Genomic DNA, 26136 nt, shown 5'->3' on the forward strand with positions numbered 1-26136 from the left:
CAGGGGTTGTAATGGACACTGCTTTCTTATCTCAATTGAAGAACAGTGTTTTCTACATCATCATTGCATAAATTTCTTTTCTTTTTTTTTCTACCAAAAAGAATATTTTCTGAATATGATTTGTCATGTAATGGATGTTTGTGTCGTCCCTTCAAAATTTCACTTTATTTTATTCCTACTGGCCAAAATTTCATTGTCTTGACCTTCCAGATTAATAACCATTTTTTTTCATGTTTTACTGCAAATGTTATTTACCAAATAGTTTCCTTCAATTTGTCTGAATGTCTCACTCTTTCAATAATATTTTCTTGCCTTCTGCTTCTTTTTTTCTTTTCTTTTTTTCAGAATTTTATTGTCTACTGAGGCACTAGAAACTTTGTCTGTTTGTGTGCATTTTATTTCTGCAACGAGTTTCTTGTCTAGTTTTATTAGAAAGTATGATGACATAAAATAGGATTAATGATGTCTTACATCCCTCGTAAATTTAGAAATTTTAAGTTGAGTTCTTGAAATTTTAAAATATTTCAATTAAATTTCTGTGTTAGATGTGTCTGTTACTTGTATAACTTAACATCCATCATGCACTGTCATTTTGTTTAAATGTTGTGACATAATAATATGATATTGTAAACTATCATAATGACAAATAGATCTCTATCAAGAATTTATTTTTGTATTTATCTAAAATTATTTTTAAAATTAATAAAAATTATAAATTAATAAAATATAATATTACAAAAAAAAAATTAAATAATTATCAAATATAAAATAAAAATATATAATTTTATGATTTAAAAATTTAAATTTTATAAATTTATAATTGAATGATTTTTTAATTTTATAGTTTTTAATTTTATAATTTTGCAATTTTATGATTTACAATTATATCATTTTATAATTTAATATTTATATAATTTAATAATTTATAATTTTATATAATTTTTATAAAATCATATTTTTATAATTATAAATCTAAAAATATATTTTATATTTAATGTTTTATATAAAATATATATTTTATATTTTTATGTTTTATATAAAATATATAAAATATATTTTTATGTTTTATATAAAATATTTATTTTTATATTTTATATATTTTAATAAAATTATTTTTAAATATTTATATAATTTTATAAAATATATTTTTAAATATTTATATAATTTTATGAAAATATAACTTAAGATGAGTGATGCAATGAAAATAGAAAGAGAAGTGATTAATAAAATATGCTGAAATTTATTGGCTAGGATGCATGCTCATCTATAAATTGAATATTTATGAATTATTTAATGTAGATTGCATAATAAGCTTATGAAATTTAACTGGATTTTATTTACCGTTAAACCTTGACCTACTCATTCATCCTTAGACATTATGTTTATAAGACCCATGTGATGAAATTAGGATATAATGAAAAATATGAAATAATTATTTTTTTTATGAGGTGTAATTTATTATTTGAATAAAACTGCACAAAGAAAAAAATATATAATTAAGATTGTGAAAAAAAAATTGTATGTCCCAGAAAATATGATATATCTTTTGAATAAAACTAATTTTCTTATTTAAAGGTATACAAATTGTCAACAAAATTAATGATTTAAAAAAGAATGTTTGTGAGAGAAATTGGTCAAATTGGTATACTAATAACCAGACAAGTTATTAGTAGAACATAACTGAAATGATGAGAACAAGTTTTATCACTTTAATGACCATAACTTTTATTTTTAACTCCGACGACTTAGTATGTTAGCATTGTTGGTTCTTTGAAGCATAGAAGCAAAGGTTAGAAATTTTTCATGCATCAACCAATGTATAATACTTCTGATAGGATTTTGGATATCAATGATAGTATTATTAACATTTAACTAGATTTTAACTATTGTTAAACATTAACTTAAATATCTGATATTAGATCTTATATTTGTAAGACTTTTGTGACGAAACTATGTCTCATGAAATGCAATATTAAATACTTATTTTTATTATGTCTCATGAAATGCAATATATCATTTGAACAAAATCGCACAAATAAAAAATAAGTAATTAAAATTATAAAGAAAAAAAGTGAAATATTGTATGTTTCGTCATATGTGATATATATTTTTTCAACAAAATCGCACAAAGAAAAAAATATGTAATTAAAATTGTAAATAAAAATAAGTTAAACATTGAATGTTTTATGAAATGCCATATATCTTTCAAACAAAATCGCACAAACAAAAATAATTCAATAAATTAAAACATTTGAGTAAAAAAAAAAGGTTAAAAATTATACGTCTCAAAAGTGTAATATATCATTTGCACAAAAAAAATTACATAATTAAAATTGTAAAGAAAAAAATAATAATTTAAAAGAAGTGTTTGTGAAAAAAATTGTAAAAAGAATTAGTCAAATTAATACACCAATAACCAGTCAGGTTATTAGTAAAAATATTACTAACGTGAGAGAATATTGCACACAAAAACTATATAATTAAAATTGTAAATAAAAAATAATAATTTAAAAGAAGTGTTTGTAAAAAAAAATTATAGAAAGAATTGGTCAAATTAATACACTAATAACCAATCAGGTTATTGGTTATTAGTAGAAACGTTACTAACATGAAAAAATATATTTTACCACTTTAGTAACGGTTAAGTATATTAGTAAGAAACTTGGAGATAAAGATGAGCAGAAAAAAAAAATGAAATATATACCCCCCTCACCCCACACTTGAAGGAATGTGTGATGAGGAAAAACAACCAAAACAACATAACTAATCCTATATTAGCCACAAATCAAATTTTCTTCTTTTTACTTTTATGAAAAACAATCTATTCTCTATCATCCTATTTACTATGTCACTATTAAAGTTATCAACAAGATTCTACTAATTTTATAAAGAAAACTGAACCGATTCTCATCCTTGATTCCTTTGATTTATTAAATTTGAAAGGTATTTCCATCCACTATTATAATTTTTTATATTTTATAGAATTTTTCTTGCAAGTTTATTATAAAATTTTACAAAAAAAACCTTATTTTTACTAATTTTTCATACGAATTTTAATAAGCAGTAATTCTTTTATAGATAATTAATTCTTACAAAATTATAAAATTCATAAATATCATTTACAATTTTTTTTTTGTGAAAAATGTTTTGTGTAAATATTTTAGAATAAATTGATAGCAAATTCTTATAAACCATTATCCATAACAAAATTTAAGTGTTTTCTAATAAAAAAATTTCAAAATAAATTAACAAAAAATATATGTTTTTTTAATAATAATACGAGCGCCATCCTGTTTTTCCATATCATTACAACTGCAACAATACTTTATTTAGTGTTAGGATTTGCATGTTTGAAACTAGCTTGTGAACCTTTGAATAGCTTAAAGCAACTACAACTGTCTCACATTTATTCAATAAGAGTATATCAGTGGTTTTAGGAACAAAAACAAACAACATCACTTAAATCTGCAATTGCATTACTATCAAAGTTAAATGTAGTGTTAATGTGTAAATCAGGGAAAAAATCCAAGTCAGTTGTATCAACTTTCAAATTCATCAATAAAAAGTGTATCATATGAGCAAACATTATCAAAAGTGTAAGTAGATGTATGAACATGATTAAAAGTATATATAAACCAAATCAACAACATGATTAAAAGTTCATCAAAGTTACATATTTTGTTAAAGTTAATTTTCATTTTTTTATATTCTTTATTGGTATATTTATCTAATTTTATTATCACATTGTTAACAAAAATAATAATTTAAAATAAGTGTTTCTGAGAAAAACTATATAATTAATTGGTTAAATTGGTACATTAATAACCGGTGAAGTTATTAGTAGAATTTGTACTAATGTGATGAGAATAAGTTTTACCACTTTAGTAACCACTTTATATTTATAGCAACCTCTTTCATATAAGATCTTAAACATAGAACAATAATAATTGTTCTAATTACCACTTTAGCATTGTTGATACTTAGAAGTATAGAAGCAAAGGTTAGAAAGTTGTCATGCATCAAGCATTGTATCATACTTCTAATATTCTAATAGAATGTTGGATATCAATGATAGTATCAATAACATTTAACTGAATTTTAACTATTATTAAACCTTCACCTAATTATCCGTTGTTAGATTTTATGTTTGTAAGAGCTACATGATGAAACTATGATACAATGAAAAATATTAAATAGTTATTTTTATTATGTGTTTTATTTCATCTTTGTTTTCTTTGGTTTTTCCTGTTAACTTACGATTTGTGTTCTATATGAATAAACTTTAGAAATATTGAATAAGTTAACTAAGTAAAAAAAAGTTAAACATTATATGTCTCGTGAAGTTTAATATATCATTTGAACAAACCTGCATAAAGCAATACTATTTAACTAAAATTGTAAAGAAAAAAACTGAAATATTGTATTTTTCGTAAAATATGATATGTCTTTTGAACAAAATCGCACAACGAAAAAATATGTAATTAAAATTGTAAAGAAATAAAAGTGAAACATCATATGTTTCTTGAAATATGATATATCTTTCAAACAAGACTGCATAGATAAAAATATTGAATACGTTAAAACATTAGAGTAAAAAAGAAGTTAAACATTATATGTGTCGTGAGATGTAATATATCATTTGAGCAAATCCCTACAAAGAAAAAATATATAATAAAAATTTTAAAGGAAAAAAGTGAAATATTTTACATTTAGTAAGATACGATATATCTTTCGAACAAGATAATACAAAGAAAAATATGTAATTAAAATTGTAAAGAAAAAAAAAAGAAATATTGTATGTTCCATGAGATGTAATATATTTTTCAAACAAAATATATTTCAAAAAATAAAAAGGAAAATGATATGTTGATATACAAAAATTGATAGTTGAGCTTACAAAGTTACGGGGTAGTGATTTTTTTATTTCATTTAATTTGTAATAAAAGTCCACGTTGGCTAAGGAAGGAAATGGTTTGAAACAAAAAACAATTCAACTAAAGTTAGCCATTCAACCAATACCACTCTTGTGTTACGAACGACACACAAATAACAACGACAAATAACTCAATTTAAAGCAGACCCAAAAAAAATTAAAATTAGACTTAGGGATTTCAAAACTTACGGAAATCGAGCTTCCATAACATTTAACAACCTTTCAACAGTAGGGTTCCAACCAAAAATGACTCATTTCCACGTCAATGGATACAGACGACGAACCAATGGTGTTTTCATCCAATCGGTATACGCATACCGTTAAGACGAACAACAACAACAACAACAACAACAACAACAACAACAAAAACAAGAAGAGAAACAAATAATGAAAGGGTTTTTCAGAGAAATAGAGGTTCAACACTCTCTCGTGAGATTGAAGAAGACAAAAGGTTGAAAAAAGAAGGAGGAGGAAGTTAAGTTGCAAAGCTTTCCACAAAATCATTTTTGTTCAAACGATCTTTGATTTCAAACCATTCCCTTCCTTAGCCAACGACGACTTCCATTAAAAATTAAATAAAAAAAAAATCACTATCATCACGTAATGTTGTAAGATAAGTTAACAACGTATCATTTTCTAAATGGAAAATGATACTTTAACCTGAGTTTTTTAACCCATTTTTTACCCGCTGAGGTGTCAGTGGTACGTGAAATTTTTTAAATTGTTTTTGAATTAAAACAAACAGTCGTGATTTGGCGGTTCTAAGGCGTTTCTGACAGAGTGTGGTAGTGGGTAAAGTATTGTGGGGCCCGCGTGCGCGTGAGGAAATCAAATCCAAGCAAGCGGTGTCGAACACATGTTCCAGAAGCGATGGTGGTTTGACGGAACCAACTCACAATCTTCTACAAAAAATCCGAACTTGGTAGCAGAAGAAGAACGACAACCACTTGGGTAGCGGAAGAAAAGAAGAGAAGGAGGTTGTAGTATTTTTTCAGGTGGGATTTTGTTGTGGTATTCATGCGCGTGCGCATCAGTAAGAAGAACGAAACCCTTGTACAAAAAATTCGAACTTACGTACAGAATAAGAGGAAGAAAAAGGTGTGGAGCGAAAGAAAAGAAGAGCACGACATCGACGGTTCGTTTTCAATGCAAGTATTGAAGCGGAAACCTTGTGCTTGCATCCATTGCATTCTTCAAATGAATGGTATAGTGTGAAGCGTGGGTGGTAAGAGACAAGATTCACAGTTTGTGGTGGTTAGGAAAATTTTGGGGTCGGTCGCAAACCCTTCGTGGACCCTCGAAAGCTCTTCATGGTTGGTGGGTCGAAAACTGACTAGTGGTGTTTTTTTTATGAATGTCACGTTTGTCGTATTAAATTAGACAAGCAGCTAAAGCATTATAATGTTTCTTTTTTTATGCAGACCATTGATCTGGAAGGTGGAACAATACAAAATTTCTTCCGTTGTTGTTGGTTAGTTCGTTCTTGGTCCCGTTGCAGTTATTGGGGTACATTGTGTTAAGACTTTGGCAAGTGTACCAAGTCGCGCAAGTAGTAACCGGTAAAACTGGGATATCGTTTCCCAAGAGACTTGTGTATACTAATTAATTGCGTAATTAGTGACTAATTTAAACTAATGAATAAATCCATATGTTGGGTTTTTGTATGCAAGAAATTAAATAATTCATAAACAAGTAAAATTGAACTTGGATATTTGAAGACTCTAGAAAATGGTAAAGACTAGAAATGCAATGGATTGATATTGTTGGAGTTAGACTTCACCTACTTCACTCTCATGTATATTAAACAATAAAACTCTTCTCCATTAATTACTAATGTTAACCCACAAGTTTACTCAAACTCTAATCCCCTTAGTTGAATGAGCCTAGGTTCCCTTATTTAGAGTCAATTCCTTGAATAAACAAACCCGCTTTACAAATTAGGGTTTAAGACAACTAATGGGTCAAGTTCCATTCCTAGATACAATTTCCATTAGGTATCTTGTTCCAATTCTAGGTTTCAAGAGATATTTTCCAATACCTAATGACCCAAATATCATGCAATGAATGGTTAAAACAAAGCAAGCTTTAAATACATGAACAAAGATACTAGCAATCAATGGAAGAAGCATATATATATTCAAACCATTCAAAAATACATGAAAGTTCAATGGCTACATCTAACCCCAACAAAAATGGGTTTAGCTCTCCATTGTCATGGAGAGCTCAAGCTTACAAAATGGAAATGGAAGAGGAAGGAGTTACAAAGAGGAAGAGAGGGTAGTTCCCACTAGCCCTAGCAGCCCTCCAAGTGCTCCAAATCGCGTTGCTCGAGCTCCAAAATGTCCAAAATAATTTTCCCCTCACGAAAACAGAAGAAAAAGGGCCATTTGACATATCAGCGAAAACTGGCGCCTGGAAAAAGTCTCTCACTGCCAGGCGCTAGCCATGAAACAGGGGCCAAAATTTTCATCTACCGCCTGGCGGCGTCCAGCCGCTAGGCGGTGAGCGGTAGTGGCGCCTGGCTGGCGCTGGCTCTGTGTCGCCGGGCACTTCCTGTTGACATTTTTGCTCTTCTCCTTGCTATTCCGGGTCACTCATTTGTCTGGACTTTTGGAGCAAAGCTTCCAATCTACAAAAAGGACACAAAAATGGGGATTAGTGGTATATTTAGATCAATGTAACCCAAAATGTATTTATTTACAAAAGTAACGTAAAATTGAGGATTAAGTAGGTTAAAAGCTTTAGAAGAGATGATTTTGCTAATGAAATATAGCTTGGATAATGGTAAAAATTAACATTATCACATTGTTAGTTGTGTTGTTGTTGGTTGGAAGTTTGTCGATTTTGGGTAGGAATTGATTAATTATATTTCATAATGTGTTGATGATTTAATGATGTAGGATGTTGTGTTGTAATATGTGATTTTATTTGATTCTTTTCTTATTCAAGTTTTGATTGTTGTGAATAGATTTTATTAATGTGGTTCTTATTTCAATTTACAAAACATGAGTGAAGATAGTGGGCAGAGTGAACATAGATGTTAGTGATAATAGTGAGAGGAGTGAAGGTAGTGACGTGAGAGAATTCATTGATAGTACTGAAGTAAGTTAGTTTTAGGATACAATGTTTATTCATATTGAATTGAAAGAATCACTTGTAAATATTGGTTGTGTTATTTTATTTTGCAGATTTTGTTCAGACATTCTTGTAGAACGACATATTTATGTTTATTGAATAACACCTTAAGTGTGGAGCAAAAGTTATGTATCGAAGGAACACAATTTTGGTGGTTCACTTTATTGAATGATTCTGTTAAGATAAGTCGAAATGTTCTTAATTTTTATGCAATTTGTCGGTAGAAAGAAGAGGTGATTTTTTACTTACATAAATTTTTAGATATATGTTTAAGATTAGGATCGAGGATTGTTGGAGATGTACTTACATTGAAAAACGAACCGTCGAGGTCGTGTTCTTCTTTTCTTTCGCTCCACATCTCCTTCTTCATCTTATTTTGTTCCCAAGTTCGAAAGTTTTGTATAAGGGTTCTGTTCTTCTTACTAACGCGCACGTGGACAAACACCACAAAAAGATCCCACCTGAAAAAGTACCGCAGCCTCATTCTCTTCTTTTCTTATGTTATCCAAGTGGTTGTCGTTCTTCTTCTGCCATTAAGTTCGGATTTTTTGTAAAAGATTGTAAGTTGGTTGCGTCAAACCACCACCACTTCTGAAATATGTGTTCGACACCGCTTGCTTGGATTTGATTTCTAAAAATTGAAGGAATCAAATTTTTGGATTTCGTGAGTGCATTTGATTTCCCCACACACACGCGGGCCCCATAATATTTTATCCACTACCACACTTCGTCAGAAACGTCTCAGAATTATCACAATTGTTTTTTTTTTAATTCAAAAACAATTTAAAAAATTTCACTTACCACTGACACCTCAACGGGTTAAAAACTCTAGTCAAGTATCATTTTCCAAAATTCCAAAATAAAAAATATGTAACAAGATCACTGTAATGTCATATAAATAACAAAAATTAACAAGATAACTGCAGTTAAATTCATCACCTGTTCAACGAAGTGATATAACGAGATAACTGTCATGTCATCTAAATAACAGAAAAATCTAACAATAAAAATTTAATTAAAAACTTTTAAAATTTTAAAGGCTGTGTGCATGATAAAAATTTAATAAAAACTTGAGTGAAATTTTTTAAATGCATCCGAATCCAACAAGATAATTAAGTCTGACAATTTAAAAGGTATCATCTTGTCTTGAAACCAAACGATCAATATGCCCAAACAAACAATATGTTGAGCAGTTTGCTACCCAACAGTTCAGATTTATCCACATAATACAATTTTCAAGATATGTAAGGTCTTCTGAAAATCTCAGATGAAATTAAGAAATATAATTGCATTGTCTAAGAAGATTGATATTTATTGTTGATTCAGTGGCAGATTCTCTCAAAGGTGCACGTGCATCTCAGCAACCGAATCTCATCTCAGTTGATCAAAGGAAAACTTCACTTAACAAGGTACCAAATATTGATCCCTTCCCTTAGTTTCATCTGCTATACCAGAGTGCCAGAAACAAATTAACAGATTTTTTAGCCGAAACAAGAAGAAGGGTAAATCTGTATGAAAGAAAACATGGATTTGATCATCTTTACAAGAAAAAAAGGTTGGGAAACTGAATAATTTTGCAAATAGAGGGTTTTCGCAATTCATTTATAGTTGAAAATCTGCAGAACACCTTTTTTTTTTTCTTTCTAGTCACTCTTTTTTATTGCGTTGCACGAGATTATTTTGTTTGTTCAAAGGTGGTTTAATCTGGATCTCGTAATTAGCAACCTTTTAGTGCCTAGGTTTGATTTCTGCTGCTCGCAAAGGGATTACCCCTGGGCTGAGAAAGGAGAAGAAAAAGTACTTGGGTTTGATGTAAAAAAGAAGATAAAGTATATGATTCTCTACTTTTTATGGGTTTTTTAATCTTCAAAATTTACAATTTGATTGTTCAACTATTGATCTCTCAGATGTACAAAGGGTCTGATGAAAAACAGTATGTAAGTAATAGGAAGAAGGTAAAGGCTGCACATCCTCCAACCCCCTTTTTCCTTTTTAACTTGCAATTGGTGAACTTTATCATTTATAGGACTTTCTATGGCAGGTTAGAAACTGTGATGTTGCAGAGAGCAGTTTTCAAAGGTAAGAATATAATATTCAACATCTTCTACTTCGTACTTCATCTTTTTAGGATTTAGGGTTTAAGAATCATTTTTCCGAGTTTCCCAGAACTTCCTCAAGCCTGCACAGATTGTAGGTGTTGTTAGAAACATAGAATATAATATCTTAACGTACAATATTAATTGGTTCTGCACGGATTAAATGCAGCATGAGTGTTGATGATGTGGATCCATCTGGGGGTTCATCATTCCAATTAAGAAATTTGAGTTGCTGCTCATTGGTTTGTAAACCAAGTGCTTCTAACATAGCCAACAGATACTTCATGCTTCACAAAGTAACTCAGTCCTGGCCTTCCCCTGCCTTGTGTTTTGTGGAGAAAGTGCCTCAAGATGCACAAAGTTCTCATGTTACAGTTTTTAATTCAGGTGATGGATCCTCAAAATCAGATAATGAGTCAACCTCATCTAAGAGCATGCGGGATGTTCATATTGTAAGAACTAAGAACCACTCATGCATTTCTGAACCTATCTCACTGAACTTCAAAACTGTCTATTTTCAAATTTTTGACACTGCTGGACTGATACTTTATGTGATGAACATCATAGAGACCGTTGACGTTTGCAGATTACTTATGTTTAATAAGTATTCGTTTTGTGTTTTCCAGTCAATGCGGTTGATGGAGGACTTTCTAGATCTTGCTAAAGAAAATACAGAAAAAGATTTGGAAACTTGTGGTATACTTGGTGCCTATCTTGTAAGAATCATTGTAAAACCATAGCTTCGTTGTATTGGGCTTGTCATCATAGAGTCTGTATGAATATTGTTGGAAGTCTGACAATGACTGTATATGCCTCGGCATGAGAGATGTGTATTGGAAGTCCTAAATTGACTAAAAATAACATGATTTAATAATATATAAGTAGATGTAAATTTCATCTTATAAGTAAATCTTATGAGGTTGAATTAGGTTTAAAATTTACTTCTTAAGAAAATACATAGATATTGAGCATGTGTGTTATCATTTTTCTTGTAAAATAAGCACCTTTTTTTTTCATTTTTGCAGGTATTAGTCTCAACTTATCAAGATAATGGGAAGCTAATAGAATATAAAACTGAATCAGAAAATATTTTGAAAAACTTAGCTTCTCGCAAAATTAGCTGCTTCTTTTAAAAGAAAATATTGTAAGCAAACATAAATTAGCTTCCACGTTTTAAAAAATATCTAAACATAATCACTAGAATCACTTTTTTTAAAAGAATTTATTACTAATTGACTGTATACATCAGATTATCTAGCTCTAATAGATTATGTTATTATCAGAACATTTCCACTAAAGAGCAGTGAGTCATACCTCCTGCAGAATCACTCATTATTTTGTGTCTTTGTGTACATTTTGAATATGCAAGATTATTTGTTAGTACTTTATATCTTGTATGATTGTTTTCAATTATTTGTTAATGGTATTTAATAGATTTAGATCTGCAAGATGGTGTGTTATGGAAAAGAAATGAAGAGCCTTATTTGATCAAATGCATTACAGAATTTGAAACTGCTACATGATCATATCCTTCAATTTTCCAGGAGAAGGGAACCCTCTATATGACTACTCTGATTATACCAAAGCAGGAATCTGCTTCGAATTCTGTTAGTATCTGGATCTCAGCCTTACATTCCTCTCACCTATGGATTTAAAATATTTTGGTACATATTTCCAAGAGGGCATGATTTTATTCTTAATTGTTTTTGTTGCTAACTTGATAACTGAATCACAGTGTCAAGCTACAAATGAGGAGGAAGTTTTCAAAATTCTAAATGAAAGATCCCTTTATCCTGTTGGATGGATTCATGTATGTCTTCCTATCTTTTCACTAATGCTAATTAAGAGTAGAGGTTTTTTTCTGGTTTGATTTCTCTAACCCTTTTCTTCTGAACACTTTCAGACTCATCCTTCTCAAAGTTGTTTCATGTCATCTGTCGATCTTCACACTCAATATTCCTACCAGGTGACTGATCCAAGTATTTTTGTTATTAATTATGATATGTGAATCTGCATTTTTCTTGTAAAAGCATTTCTTTGTTCAACTATTGTCTCCTTGTATCAGCATTTAAACTATGATCTCCTTTAAGAATACATATTACTTTTATCATCGAAGTTTTCATTTGCACCATGGTTGCATTAAATAGTTGACATATTCAAATATAATTTGTAGTCTGTATATGATGGCAACATGTGGATACTTAATTCTTTCTGTGAAGTTGGATTGTATATGTGTGTATTAGGAAAGTACAATTACAAAAGTTTTCCTTTGACAAAAGAACTTAAAATGGTTTGTAGGTGATAATTATAACCAACCAAACTATTTAAACTTGAATGGATATTTACTCTAAGTATAGTCTCGTTCTATTTTCTTTTTCCAGACAAATTTTGAACTCACAGTTTGGTGTTATTTTATCAGATGATGATTCCTGAGGCATTTGCCATTGTCTTGGCACCAAATGATAAATTAAGGTCTACCTACTGTATTGTACTTAAATTTTCTATCTTCTTTTCTTGCCTTCTCTTTTTAAAAGTAATTCCTTACTCCAATAATTGCATCCAACTTTCATTTTTAGATAATGAGGAAGGTGAATGAATGTAAGATATTTTGAACAAAACCAGACTATATGTTCCTCTGAATCTGATTTGGATTATAAAAAAAAAACCTATTATAAATCCTAAACCTATTGTTCCTATGTTGTGTCTTCAAAATATCACGATGACCATTGATTTTAAAACTTTAAATCACATTAAAAAAATCTTAAAGTACTAACATATTGTATTTTTAATACTCAACAAAGAAAAATAGAACAAAATCCAGTAGAAAATCTGAATTCTAAAAGTACTTGTGCCTGCTTCTCCTTAAGCACAATAACAAGCCTAATTCCAATTACCAGAAATGGTATATGATAAGAAATCTGGAAACTAAAATTTAGTAATTTTGTCCAGGAGCTGTGGATTATTTCGTATAGCCGACCCTGAAGGAATGAGTATTCTGAAAAATTGCAAGGAGACAGGATTTCATCCACACAAAGAACCAGATAATGGCAACCCTGTGTATGAGCACTGCTCCAATGTGTACAGAAACTCTAATCTAAGGTTTGAAATCTTTGATTTGCGATAAAATTGACATTGAATACAACACTGTATAATATGACAGATTCAAGTGTACTGAAAGAAGAATCCTGATACACAATAATTACGTTTTGTCTAATGTAATAAGGTCGGCTTTGTACCCTCTTGCATGTTCATACTTATTTTGGATTCCAACAGTACACATTAAATTGAAAGATTAATGATAATTTAATGAAGATTTATTTGCTTTCTAGCTCCTTGTCACAGAATTCATTCACTAAGTTCACTTTGAATTCCAGAAGGTTGAAGTTTCTGCAATAAGTCATCACACAAGTTAGATCAAACCAAGGTCCAAATCATTTAGTTGTGTAATTAATTGTAAGAAAACGTAAAATCCTATAATATAGAGTCACATGATCATTTAGTTGTAATTCACTACTGAACACCGTTTGTCACATAAAAGTGGTCATTTGCTGCTAAAGGCATTTTTCAATCTTTAATAAAATATAAAACGAAATTGACACATACTTTAATTTAAAACTAAAATATAATTTTAACCAATAATTAAAAAAAATATTTAATAAAAAATATATTTACAAACTATTAGATCCAACCTATCATATTAAATCTGTGTTATTAGTTCCAGACATGACTTAATGGATACTTTAGATTTGCCTAACCGAAACCAAACCAAGGAGGTAATCAATAACATTTTCTTTTTCACTCTTGATTTCTTAATGAATATCCCGATACATAGGTTAGAAAACCCTTATAAAAGGTACATGTTTGTAGCTTTGAACTTACACGGATAAATTATTTTGGGACGCGTAAACAATAATGCACCAAGATAATTGTTTTTGACATAGGCATTCAAAGTACGCATCCTACCCCTCATGTTATGGACGAGTTTCTTAAAAAGTTCGGAGGTAATTAGGTTGTTATTTCCTATTGCTTGTTACTTGAGAAATAAGCATGTCCTACATGAAGATTGGAATCTTCTTCCTTTCACAACACAAGAAGAATCATAGGTGACGTCATATCCGCGTATCGTGATTCGCTTCTTCTGTTGCAACTTCCACGATTGTACTGTCATATGCAAATAATTTTATCGCATAAACAACTATTATATCATATATGCACTCGTGGAAAGATATATTAATTTAAATAAAGTACTTACACTTTCGTTGTGATAAAAAAATAAATAAAGCTTCTTCACCAGTCTCTTTATTAAATATTAACAAGATTTTCTGTCTAATAATTTATTAATAAATATTACTTAAGGTATCCGTAGATACCTAAAAAAAAACTATTTCATAAAAACTTACTTAGATTCCAAAGAAAGGAGAAAGAAATATGAAATTTCTAGTTTATTTATAGTTGAAAGCAGAGTATACAAGAGAGAAAAGGTGAGAAGAGACAAGTAGAGAGAAGACAGAGGTAGAGAGAAGGGTTAAGAGAGAGAGAGGAGTTCAGAGTTTTTAAACTCAATAATTTAAGTAATCTCAATAATTTCAACTATTCATCTCAAAACTTTTCATGGGATGTCTTATTTAAAAAATATGATTTTTACATTAATTTTTCTCCACCAACGACATTTAGTTGAAATTTCCAAATTCAGTTTCTGCTCTATAAGAAATGAAAGGCAAAGATATTGCTCTGTGTGTGCGTTCTCTTGGTCTTGTTTTGTGTCTTCAAAAGCATTAAGTACCAATTAAATTTTATAAAAAATAAATATATAATTCTATGGTTAGACAGAACAAATTATTATCATATTTGCAGATATGTTTAGGTACACATCACTATTAATTAGTTTAGGTGCGCGGGTAATCTCTGAGAATTATAATTAAAAACGAAAATTAATGTTTTTGGAAGTCAAAGTTTGTGTGTTTCCCATTGGGGTTGTCACTGATGGTTCTGTGTTTACATTTATGCTGCATGCAGAGGGTGGATCCACCGACGTTTTCGACAGATCATTCATATTTATTATGTCTCTGCTTTAAGTGGTTGAGACAAATATCCTCAAATAAATTATAATGTGTCCTTCTAAACAGTTACCTATCTTCATTGCAATTCTCTGCTTATTATAATCGTTAACGAAAAACAGTATCGTCGGCAGGCACAAAAGAAAAATAATATTGCTGGTTGTTATCTCTTTCCACGAAAAAATATAGTAAGTCCAAAAATCTGAACTCTAGAACATTAATTAAATTATAATTACACTATAGCAAAGAGATAATTAATTTCCTAGTTAGGTTGGAGAACTTCAAACAATTATTTACGTACAAATCAATAAAATTTTTGAATCAATGAGATGAGAAAAAAATGATTCTCAGTAAGGATGAACATTCCTGCTCAATCCGTGGGAGTTGGCGAAGAACCCGAACAGATCTTGCCGGTACGGCAAGTAGGACTTGCGTTTATCGTTCTCTTTCCTTGCTCTGTTCATCACGTAATGTTTCTCGTGCGCAGACGACGCTGCGGTTTTCCCCTTCTTCACCTCAACCTTCTTCACCACCACGTTTCTCGCCTTCTCCGCTGGCTTCGCCGCCGGCGCGTGGTTCAAGAACACGAACGTGTCCTTCCCGTCGCTGTTGCTCCGCAGTTTCACCTCGCGGAATCTCCACAGCTTCGAGAATCCCGTGGAGTTGCTCTTCACCGCAGACTTTGGATTCCATTCGCAGTAAGATCCCTCCGGCGGCGGGGCTGTCATAAGTTTGTCCGTCTCCGAAGGCGACGGCGACGGCGACAGAGACTCTTCCGGATGTTCGACGAATAGAGTTAGCGGCGGATGGACGCCGCCGTCGTAATCATCGGAGAAGAGAAGATCCTGGTTGAAAATCGGAAACAACGGACGAATCTGGCCGTTGTCGAAGGCGTCGTCGGCGGAGATCGGCGATCCGTCGGAATTCACAAGCATGAAGCTGAATTCCTCCTCGTCCTCTTCTTCGTCTTCGATTTGTTCTTCTACCTCACCTTCGTTGTGCTCTTCTTCGTTTTTGTGTTCATCGATTTTGAGCTTTGCAATGAAATCGTGTTCGAACTTTCCAGAAGACTCGGCGAACTCGTGAGAAGAATCCCTAAACACGGAGGGCGAAGGTGAGCGCGAAACGGCTTGCATTTTAGTGAGTGTGCTGCGTTTTGCGTTTTGAGTTTTGTGTGGTGTTTGGTAAGAAAACCGAAACGACGGTTACAGAGAAGGTTTTTGGAGATGCAGATATTTGGTTGAAGGGTGGGAAGGTGAATGGTTGGGTTTATATATAAGGGGTGTGAGATGGAGGGTATTGGAATTGTATTTGGTCTTTTGAATTTCAACTTTCAATAGTTTTGGCTTTTTGCGTGTTTTTTTTTTTTTTTTGAGTGTTATCACACGTCCCACGTGGTTGTTCGTTGGTGGAGAATGAAGAACACGTAGACTCGGCTCTTTTTCGTGGCTACTTCGAGAAGGGAATTCCGAATGAGAAGATTTGAAGTCCAAATTTGAAAGGTTGATATTGTTTTTGAAAGGATGAATATTTAAATTAAATTTGTGCATGACTAGTATTGACGATGCAGAGTTCACGGGTTATGTAATGATAATTAATGGAAGTGGCAGTTGCTGATCTCAGTGATGACTTTTGGTTCACTAACTGGTGTTGCGTAATTGCTGAGGTGATTTTCTTGCTGGTGAAGCTTGTGAACTATTTATTGCCTTAATGACAACACGCACGAAGGGTTTAAAATATCCTTACCTTGCGTTTGGATTGGATAGGGTTTTATTATTATTTTTTTAAATTTTGAAATATTTTGTCATTAATTACGTTCTTTCGGTAGAAGTTTTAAAAAGGTTGAAATTATCGAATTTTGTTGAAATAATTGGATTATTTAAAAGTAAAGAATTTCAAATTTTACCCCAAAAGAAAATAAGAATTTGAAATTTTGTTTATTCTCAAATTTATATTTTAATTTTCGTATTTTGGGTTAACTTAAGTTTCAACTGATTTCAATTGATTTAACTCAATTTGGCACGACTTTGATGTCTCAACTCAATTCGATTTGGCCAAACTTAACACAATTTCTTTCGGTCCTACCTAGGTCTAACTCAACTTGACTTGACAAAAAGACTACCCTAACTTGGATCTCAGTTAACTCAGCTCAACTATGTCCAAGATTGACTTAGCTTGACTTACGTCCAAGTTGACTCAGATCTATTAGAGTAGGCCGAATTCACTCAATAAAGCTCAAGGCAACTCGACTTAGGCCAACTTGATTCGAACTAGGTTGGGACAGGCTCTACTCGACCTAGACTAGCGTAGACTCAAATTGACTTGGTTTTATCATAATAGACTCAACCTAGTTTTGATCAGACTTGAGCCCAGTCCAACTTGGTTGAACATTATGACTTAGGTGAACATTGGCATGCCCTACTTTACTTGACATGGGCTTGGTTTGGATCTTATCGACTTGATCCCAAGCCAACTTGGCTCGACTTGATCCCAAGCCAACTTGGCTCGAGTTGATCAGCTAACTCAGGTCAACTTGACTTGATCAAGCTCGAGTTAACTTGACCAACTTGACTCAATCGTGCACGAACTGATTGGACTCGACTAGGCTCGAACCAACTTGACTTGACCAGGCTTGGGCCAACTCAACTCAATTTGGGTTCGGTTAATTTGGCTTGATCGTGCCTCAAGCCTGCTAAGCTTAACATAGGTCTAAACACACTTGACTCAACCTGGGTTCGATCAACTTGGCTTGAATTTTACCAAGAAAGAGTTGACCTGATCTACCATTTTCATAACTTGAAAATAATATTGTTTAATGTTAATTGAATACATTTTTATAAATGTTTAATGATTTTTTTTAAGAACTTAAACCAAAAAATAACATCAATCATTATCAACTACAAAAAATAATCAATGTTGATATATATATGTGTGTGTGTGTGCGCGCGCGCGTGCGTGCGTGTGTGTGTGTGTGTGTGTGCGTACGTGTGTGTGTGTGTGCGTGCGTGTGTGTGTGTGTGTTAATTTTTGACAATTATTTGATATTTAAATAGTTTTTGGAATTTGATGGTAATTGAAATATTTTATCTAAACAAGAAAATTAAAATGAACTAAATTTGATTTTGAATTGCCTTATCCAAACAATACATTTGAATATCTTGGAATTTATAAAATTCTTTATTCAAACACAAGGTTAGGACCTCATATCGGCACACATGTCTACTTATACAAATTAAATTAAAACCGAGTGAACTTATTTTAATTCATTTTAACCTATATTTTATTATTCAAATGTTTAAATTTATCCTTGTACAATTAAAATGAATTGATTTGTCTCAACTTATCTTATTTAGGATAAGTTAATAGAGTCAAAGCCAATCAGTTTGATTAATATGGGTCAACTCATTACGGGTTAAGATAAGAATGAGTTAATTTTGATTTGATTTACTTTTTGGTAAGTCAAAAATTTTGTAGCTCAGCTTGGTCTCCACAAGGTTGTGAATCAACTCACTTAAATATGTTTTCTTGTCTCTGTTTATATTTTTATTTAAAATCAATGTAGGCCTATTTATAGCATTATAATCAACATGCACCAATTTGACAAAACGTTAAATTGAAGAGTAACTTTCAGTTATTCGATTTATTAGATTTTGAATTTTGATAAAACTCCTTTTTTAAGCAATTCATAAAAGAATAAATCATGCAAAAACCTATGAATATCTCAACGAACATGATAGTTAATATAGGATCTCACCACCCATCAATGCACGATGTTCTTCTTAAATTTATTGTTACTCTAGATAACGAGGATATTATAGATTGTGAACCGGATTGTGAACCATATTGGGTTATTAAATATTATAAATATAATAATGAAAAATCAAAGTGTATGGGCAAACATGTAAAATGAACATTTACACCATTCAAATATTATAGTTTCTAAAAAGATCAAGTTATCAACCTTTATAATTAAAAATAGTAAATAATTGTAATAAAAAAGTTATGTAAACAGTGATAAGAATTATTGTTAGTGGATGATGAATCAATTCACTTGTAATCACATTTAACTCATGGGTTAAACAAATCAAGTTTAATTTAACTCACATTAAAAAATAAAAAAAAATTAAACTTTTTTCAAATTACTTAAACATGAAAGATGAAAGTAAGGTTGACTTATATGTTTAAACTCATTTTAACGTCTATAAAGTGAATTAACTCATTTAAACATATCTTAATTTTCGATTGTTTTATATATTTAATACAATACATTTAGATTGGATTGATTCGATTAAACATCTATACTATTATATTTATATAGAGAAAATGTTACTTTTTCTGTGATCATATTTTAATTTGTTAATTTTATTCTTTAATAAATAAATAAAATTATTTATTTATTTAACAAAATAAATAATTGAATAATTTCTTTTATTTTAAATAAATTAATAATTGAATAATCAAGTATATGGATAAAAGAATATATATATATATATATATATATATATATATATATATAATTGAATATTGGTATATTTAATAAATTAGTTATTGTTAGATTATATGTTGGATTTTTTGCTCTTTAATTTAATTGTAAATTGACCATTTATTAACCGAGATGTAGTGATTGACTGAGGTACCTAATGTTTTAGTTCTCTTCTCTTGGTAAAGAAAGTGTAGGATGGAGAAATATTGATTTTTATATTACATTGAACAAGATGAGAAATATACCATAGTTTATTCCAGTACGAGAACTATGCACCAAATAAACATTGTGTAGGAGTTTTTATCAATGCATGGTTTGTGAGCCAAAGAGAATATAGTATGAATTAGAGACTCATTCAACTTTTTTCTAGAAGTCAATCACCGAGGTAACGCGTTGATTAATCAAGTTCTTCAGATTCAAGCAAATAGAAAATGGTATTATTATACAGAATACACTATCTAAGATGTGCATACACGTGCTTAAACTTCATATTAATCAATAAAATGTTGTGGGAGAAACTTAATACTTCTTATATAAATAATGCTGACCCAATATTTTGTTGCGAATCATGGTGTCTTCACTATTTTGGTACTTCATCAACATCTTTAGACGTTCAACTTTCATTTGTTTTTTCGTAAGTAACTTTAATGTTTTAAATATTAACTTAAATAACACGGTTAAAAATAAACCGTAAAATTTAACATAAAATTAGGTCGTAAGATTAGGTCGTAAGATGTTTATTTTTATATGTAAATTCGTCTTAAAGATTTTTAATATACTTATGTAAATTTATGTAAATATATATATATATATATATATATATATATATATATATATATATATATTAAATATGATACTGTATATTAATGGATGATCCAACAATATTTCGATAGTAGGTGTCACACTATGTTCAACATATAATAAATCTCACTAGAATAAATTTTATATTGCTTTGATATCATAAGAAGTGAAATTAAATTTTGGAATGAGAATACAGGTTGACCTGTCCGGTTTTGGTCCGTCTCACGTTTGACCTGCAAAAAACATGTCAGGTTACTTGTTCTGCATAAGAAATACAAACTATTTTCTCTAGTCCGTCTCACATAATATTTGACCCGCAAGCTTGCAAGCCAACTCGCACAGGTATTATTTATTTGTAATTTCCTATCCAGTTATAACATGTAAAGTATTAAGGTATAAAATTTTAACATCCTTATTTTTATTTAATTAAATTAATATAAATACTCGATCAATTCCACACTTTTTCCTACGAATTACAAATTATACAATAAATCTAACGGCTAAAATATTAAATATTCAATTTCTCTTACACTTTTTTTTTAAAGATATGCAGATGAACTCATATGTTTCATTCTACATTGTTATCTTATTCGGTTTTATAAAATTGAGTTATAAACTATGATTACTTATGTAATGTAAATTTACCTTATATGGTAAATACATCTTCAACAAACATAAATATGAATGCAGATGGAAACTAAAAAGTATGTAGATTTTGTGAACTTCATTGAGAAAAGTGAATGAGACCTAAAATCAGGCAACAAAACATAATTAATGGATAACAGATAAATATCCTTCCACTATATATCTTTGTTGGTCTCAAGAAAACAATTCTTTTTTCTTTCTTTTCATGTGTAAACAATACTTGCATAAAAAGATTCTTGTGGTTTTGTTTATGTGAAACGGATAAAATAATTCACTTTGCTTGTTAGCCAAGCACTACGCTGAAATAATATTAAACTAATTTAATCGTGGATGGTCGTTGCCCAAGTTTGACTCGTATGTTTCCATATTTAGCACCCTTAGGCTCACATTGACTTTCAAATTTATGAGAGGTGGATAAGCTTTACTTCTAGAATTAAAGGTGTTCGATAAATTGACCCAAAGAAGTAGATAACGTTTTACTTGGTCATAAAAAAATTCATTAGTATTGCAATAATAGTTTGAAAAGTTGTTGGACTTTACTGCTATTTGATATATTGTAATAATAGTTTGAAAGTAACACAAAATAACATTTTTTTAGTTTTTGTGTGCTATAAAAAAAATTTCTTTGTTGGTATTTTTTTACTTTGTCTTTTACTCCTTACTAATTCACTCTTAATTTGAAAGAACTTTTCTGTTTTTTTTTTTTTTCAAAAAGTAACAATAAAAAGTTAGAGGACTGGTATGAGAACAAATGAAATAGATAAAAGTAGAATACTTAAAATGATGTGTTGAAAACATTTTAATATTTATGATTAGATTGCTGTTGAAAATTGTTAATTGTTTTGATGTGATATTTTTATTCACACCTTTCACTATCATTTCAGTCTAGAAAACAACACTGATTTATTAAAAAAAAAGTCCATTTTTTATAAATAAAAAGTTATATAAACAATAATATTTAAAAATAATAATATTTTAATTCACTTTTTTATTTTTTTTTAATTTATTATTTTTATTATTTTTGAATTCTCTATTTTTTTATGTAATGTAATAATTTAATAGTGATAAGAGTGATGAATTAAAAATAAATTAATAAATTAATTAAAATATTATCATCTAATATTTAAAGATCAAACTGATTATTTAACTATTTGCTTAAAGTTAAATAATTGACTATATGGTTGAACAAAAATTTGTTAAAGTAATAGTAACAATAATTAAAGAACATAAAATAACGTTAGAGAAATAATATCTAAATACTAAAAACTAAATATTGTTAAAATCAAATCTGTCTAATACTCTTAACCATAAAGTTTTAGAAAATTCTGCAAGATAACTCAAGTACAGATCCAAGAAGAATTGATGGTTGATTCTACCATGATGGATCTTGCTTGATTCAAGGAGCATCAAGTCAGATAAATAATTAAAGAACATAACTCAAGTAATAGTAACAATAATTAAAGAACATAAAATAACGTTAGAGAAATAATATCTAAATACTAAAAACTAAATATTGTTAAAATCAAATCTGTCTAATACTCTTAACCACAAAGTTTCAGAAGATTCTGCAAGATAACTCAAGTACAAATCCAAGAAGAATTGATGGTTGATTCTACCATGATGGATCTTGCTTGATTCAAGGAGCATCAAGTCAAATCTGCACAGCTTAGGTGTATTCGTTTCTTGTTTTGTTTTCTGTATTTTCTGATTACAGTTGCTTCAGTGTTTGAAGTGTGGACCTAGGTGCAATTGTGTGGATGCATTGCTCCTAGGGGGAGTTCTTGATTGTTGAATCAAGTTCTTGGGTTTTGGGGGTTAGAATTACATAGGTGTGCTTGTAATTCTTGGAACCTTTCTGTTTAGTGGAATCCTCCTAAGTGTGTTACTTAGGAGAAGACTGGATGTAGATTCTTTTTGAATCGAACCAGTATAAATTGTGTGTCTTGCTTCTTTCTTCTCTCTCATAATCTTTCTTGATTGATTTAAACAGTCCATTAACCCAGAACTGCGAAATTGATTAATTTAGTTTTAAAACCTAAAGATTTATTCAAGATTCATCTCAAACCATATAAAAGCTTGTTAATCAATTCAGATCCCTTTGTGGTTAAGAGTATTAGACAAATCTGTTTTTAACAATTGGCACCAGAGCTGGTTAATCGCACGCTAATCGATTAGAAAGATCCTGTTATGTCTAATACATCTCAAACCTTTGCTGAAGGGGCATCCATTAACAGGCCCCCTCTGTTTGCTGGGGAAAACTATCCCTTCTGGAAAATTCGAATGAAAATCTTTCTTGAATCAGTAAACAAAGGGGTATGGGATGCAGTGGTAAATGGACCTTTTAAACCAATTAAAATAGTGGATGGAGAGACTTTTCCTAAAGAATTCTCACAATGGACCCCTGATGAGAATAAGAGGGCACACAATGATGTTAGAGCCAAAAATATTATATCTTTTGCACTAACTTTGGATGAATTTTACAGGGTATCTGTGTGTGAATCAGCCAAAGAAATGTGGGATGTCTTGGAAGTAACCCATGAGGGCACGAATGAAGTCAAAAGGGCAAGGAAGAATACTCTCATTCAAGAGTATGAGATGTTCAGAATGAAGGCTGGAGAAAGCATTTGTGATGTGCAGAAAAGATTTACACATATAGTAAATCACCTCCTAGCTCTTGGCAAGACCTTTGACAAAGAGGAACTCAATATCAAAATTTTGAAGAGCTTAAATAGGACATGGCAACCCAAAGTGACAACAATTTCTGAATCTAGAGATCTCACTAGCATGAGCATAGCCACTCTCTTTGGAAAATTGAGGGAACATGAATTAGAGCTTGGAAGACTCAAGGAAGAAGAGGATGGAGAAAAGAGGCACACAATAGCCTTGAAGAGTGCTGTAAAATCTGCAGCAAAATTGAAGAAAGCAGAATCTACAGATGACTCTAATGATGATTATAACTTTGACAGTGAAGCTTTGAGACTAATGGTAAAGGGGTTCTCAAAATTTCTAAAGTACAAGAACAAATATAACAGTAATTCTGCAGAAATTAAAAGATCTTCTAGGAAACAAGAAAAACATGTTCCAACCTGCTATGGGTGTGGAAAAATGGGACACATCAAACCTGAATGCCCTGCCCTCAAGCTGAAGCAAAAACTAGAAGAGAAAGGTGAGGCAGACAAGCACAAGAAGAAAAGGGAAGCTTACAACAGTGACTCCAGCTCATCCAGTGAATCTGATGGAAGCATTGAGGAAGAGACCAACCTCTGTCTTATGGCTAGAACAAGCTCTTCTAAGAGCAGTGTGAGTAGTTTCAACTCTAATGATGATGAAAATAACTACTATGAATTACTTGATGCTTTTAATGAATTGCATAAGGAAGCCACAAAATTGCAAAAGTCAAATAATAAGCGTAGAGGATAAATTAAATGGCTTGAAGGTAGAGTAAAGCAACTAGAAGAGGAAAATGAAAATCTGATAACAAGTCTTGAAAAACTAGAGAAATCTAAGAAACACTCTAGGTCCAAAGATGACACAAGCTCTCCCCAATGTGAAAAATGCCCAGGACAACTAGAAAAGATAGATTACCTAATGAAAACTCTCTCAAAATTCACTTTGGGAAGATCAAACCTTGATGCAGTGTTAGGATCTCAAAGGAGTGTGCTTAATAAAGAGGGAATAGGTTACAGTGGCAAATATAATCCATTAGGCACCAGAAGTTTTCTAGATATGAGTAAACCAACATCTGTCATTTGCTCCTACTGTTCTGAACTTGGTCATGCATCAAATTCCTGCTATTTTAAAAATTGTGGGGTTCCTAAAGGAGAGTACAAATGGGTACCTAAAGGAACACCTCAAACCACTAACATGAAAGGACCCAAGTTTAATTGGGTACCTGCATCTTCTCTTTAATCTTTGTTTCAGGTGTGTCTTGATGCAAGGAAAACAATGTAGCTTTTATATAATGGATGCTCAAGACACATGAAAGGAGATGTGAAGAACTTCTGCAGGATATCTTACAAAGCCAATTATTGGTCATGTTATAAGAGGTGATAATAACAAAGGTCAAATCTTAGGCATTGCCAAGGTGAAAAGTTCCTTTCTATTTGCTCTATACTTTCATAAATTTTTGCACTACTGATTTAAACTGATATTGCAATACTTAATTGCTGATTTGATTTATGGTTGTCTGCACTCTGATGTTAACCTATGCTACTGATTTCACCTGCTGCGTTATTAGTATTGTCATACTTTGTATGCCTACTGTGTTCAAACTGTGTAGCTGCTTGCCTAACCTTGACCTTAATCCATTATCGTGTTTTGTCTGAAGCTTAGTCTGTGTTAAGTTCTGCATCACATAGTTGCTACTTAATTTCTCAAAAGGAGCCCGCTAATCCATTATGCGAAATTGTTATGCATTCTGGTTGTTATCCTGGTTGTTATGCATTATCTACTGTTGCATCTTTTACTTTGTTGTGCTATTTAGTTGTTTTTTTTCTGTCCCATATTGAATATGTCTTTTTGCTAATGTCCAAAAAGGGGGAGAATTTGATATATTGATGGTTTATTGGTAGGGGGAGTATGTAATGAAAATGATATCTGTTATATGCCTATGCTGTTGTTTGCTTTGTGTGCTTGTACTACTGTTGTGTTTGCTTAATGTGCTGCAGGCAGGCTTATCACAGTCCATGTTTTGGACATCATCAAAAAGGGGGAGATTGTTGAAAGGGGGAGCCTTTCATCCATAAATGAAGAACAATTTTGATGATGTCTACTGATCTAGGATAAAACATAGCTTGGTCCAGTTAGGATATGCATTAGACAATTAGCTTCTCTTTATCAAATGTATTTCAGGCCTGCTGTGTAATTCTGCATATGATTAGTTTTTTAACTAATGGATTAGCTGTGAGTATGGTACAAAGTAAGTGAAAGTATACTCACGATAATCGATTAGGTAAATTGCTAATCGAATTAGTGACAACAAAAACC

The 26136-nt window shown here is 30.9% G+C and overlaps 2 protein-coding genes across 16 annotated transcripts; one reads left to right on the plus strand and one right to left on the minus strand.

Moving 5' to 3' along the window:
• The first annotated feature begins 9172 nt into the window (after window positions 1-9172).
• On the plus strand, window positions 9173-13403 carry AMSH2 (associated molecule with the SH3 domain of STAM 2). 15 transcript variants are annotated; one of them, XM_028059539.2, is made up of 12 exons: window positions 9173-9312; window positions 9395-9477; window positions 9801-9897; window positions 9976-10023; window positions 10110-10147; window positions 10334-10616; window positions 10791-10880; window positions 11709-11771; window positions 11900-11974; window positions 12068-12130; window positions 12584-12636; window positions 13114-13403. In XM_028059539.2, exons 4-12 carry the CDS (start codon window positions 9976-9978, stop codon window positions 13286-13288), a joined length of 888 nt encoding a protein of 295 aa, XP_027915340.1. In that variant the 5' UTR covers window positions 9173-9312; window positions 9395-9477; window positions 9801-9897; the 3' UTR covers window positions 13289-13403. The 15 variants fall into 15 exon arrangements, with proteins under 15 accessions (XP_027915340.1, XP_027915339.1, XP_085526290.1 ...); XM_028059538.2 differs by having other exon boundaries at window positions 9808-9897; XM_085670164.1 differs by having other exon boundaries at window positions 9801-10023.
• A 2004-nt stretch (window positions 13404-15407) lies between these two features.
• LOC114166983 (DNA ligase-like protein, putative (DUF1645)) lies at window positions 15408-16486 on the minus strand. Its single transcript, XM_028051874.2, has one exon. It carries the CDS (start codon window positions 16355-16357, stop codon window positions 15569-15571), a length of 789 nt encoding a protein of 262 aa, XP_027907675.1. The 5' UTR covers window positions 16358-16486; the 3' UTR covers window positions 15408-15568.
• Window positions 16487-26136: the final 9650 nt, after the last annotated feature.

Source organism: Vigna unguiculata, chromosome 2, assembly GCF_037176805.1.
Source record: "Vigna unguiculata cultivar grain cowpea cultivar isolate G323 ecotype 2 chromosome 2, ASM3717680v1, whole genome shotgun sequence".
Classification (NCBI taxonomy): domain Eukaryota; kingdom Viridiplantae; phylum Streptophyta; class Magnoliopsida; order Fabales; family Fabaceae; genus Vigna; species Vigna unguiculata.

Coding starts and splice junctions, on each gene's coding strand:
- AMSH2 (XM_085670164.1), top strand. CDS start 9,919: ATGGGTTTTTTAATCTTCAAAATTTACAATTTGATTGTTCAACTATTG. Junction 10,617..10,790: donor GCATGCGGGATGTTCATATT/GTAAGAACTAAG, acceptor TGTGTTTTCCAG/TCAATGCGGTTGATGGAGGA. Junction 11,975..12,067: donor ATCCTGTTGGATGGATTCAT/GTATGTCTTCCT, acceptor GAACACTTTCAG/ACTCATCCTTCTCAAAGTTG.
- LOC114166983 (XM_028051874.2), bottom strand. CDS start 16,357: ATGCAAGCCGTTTCGCGCTCACCTTCGCCCTCCGTGTTTAGGGATTCT.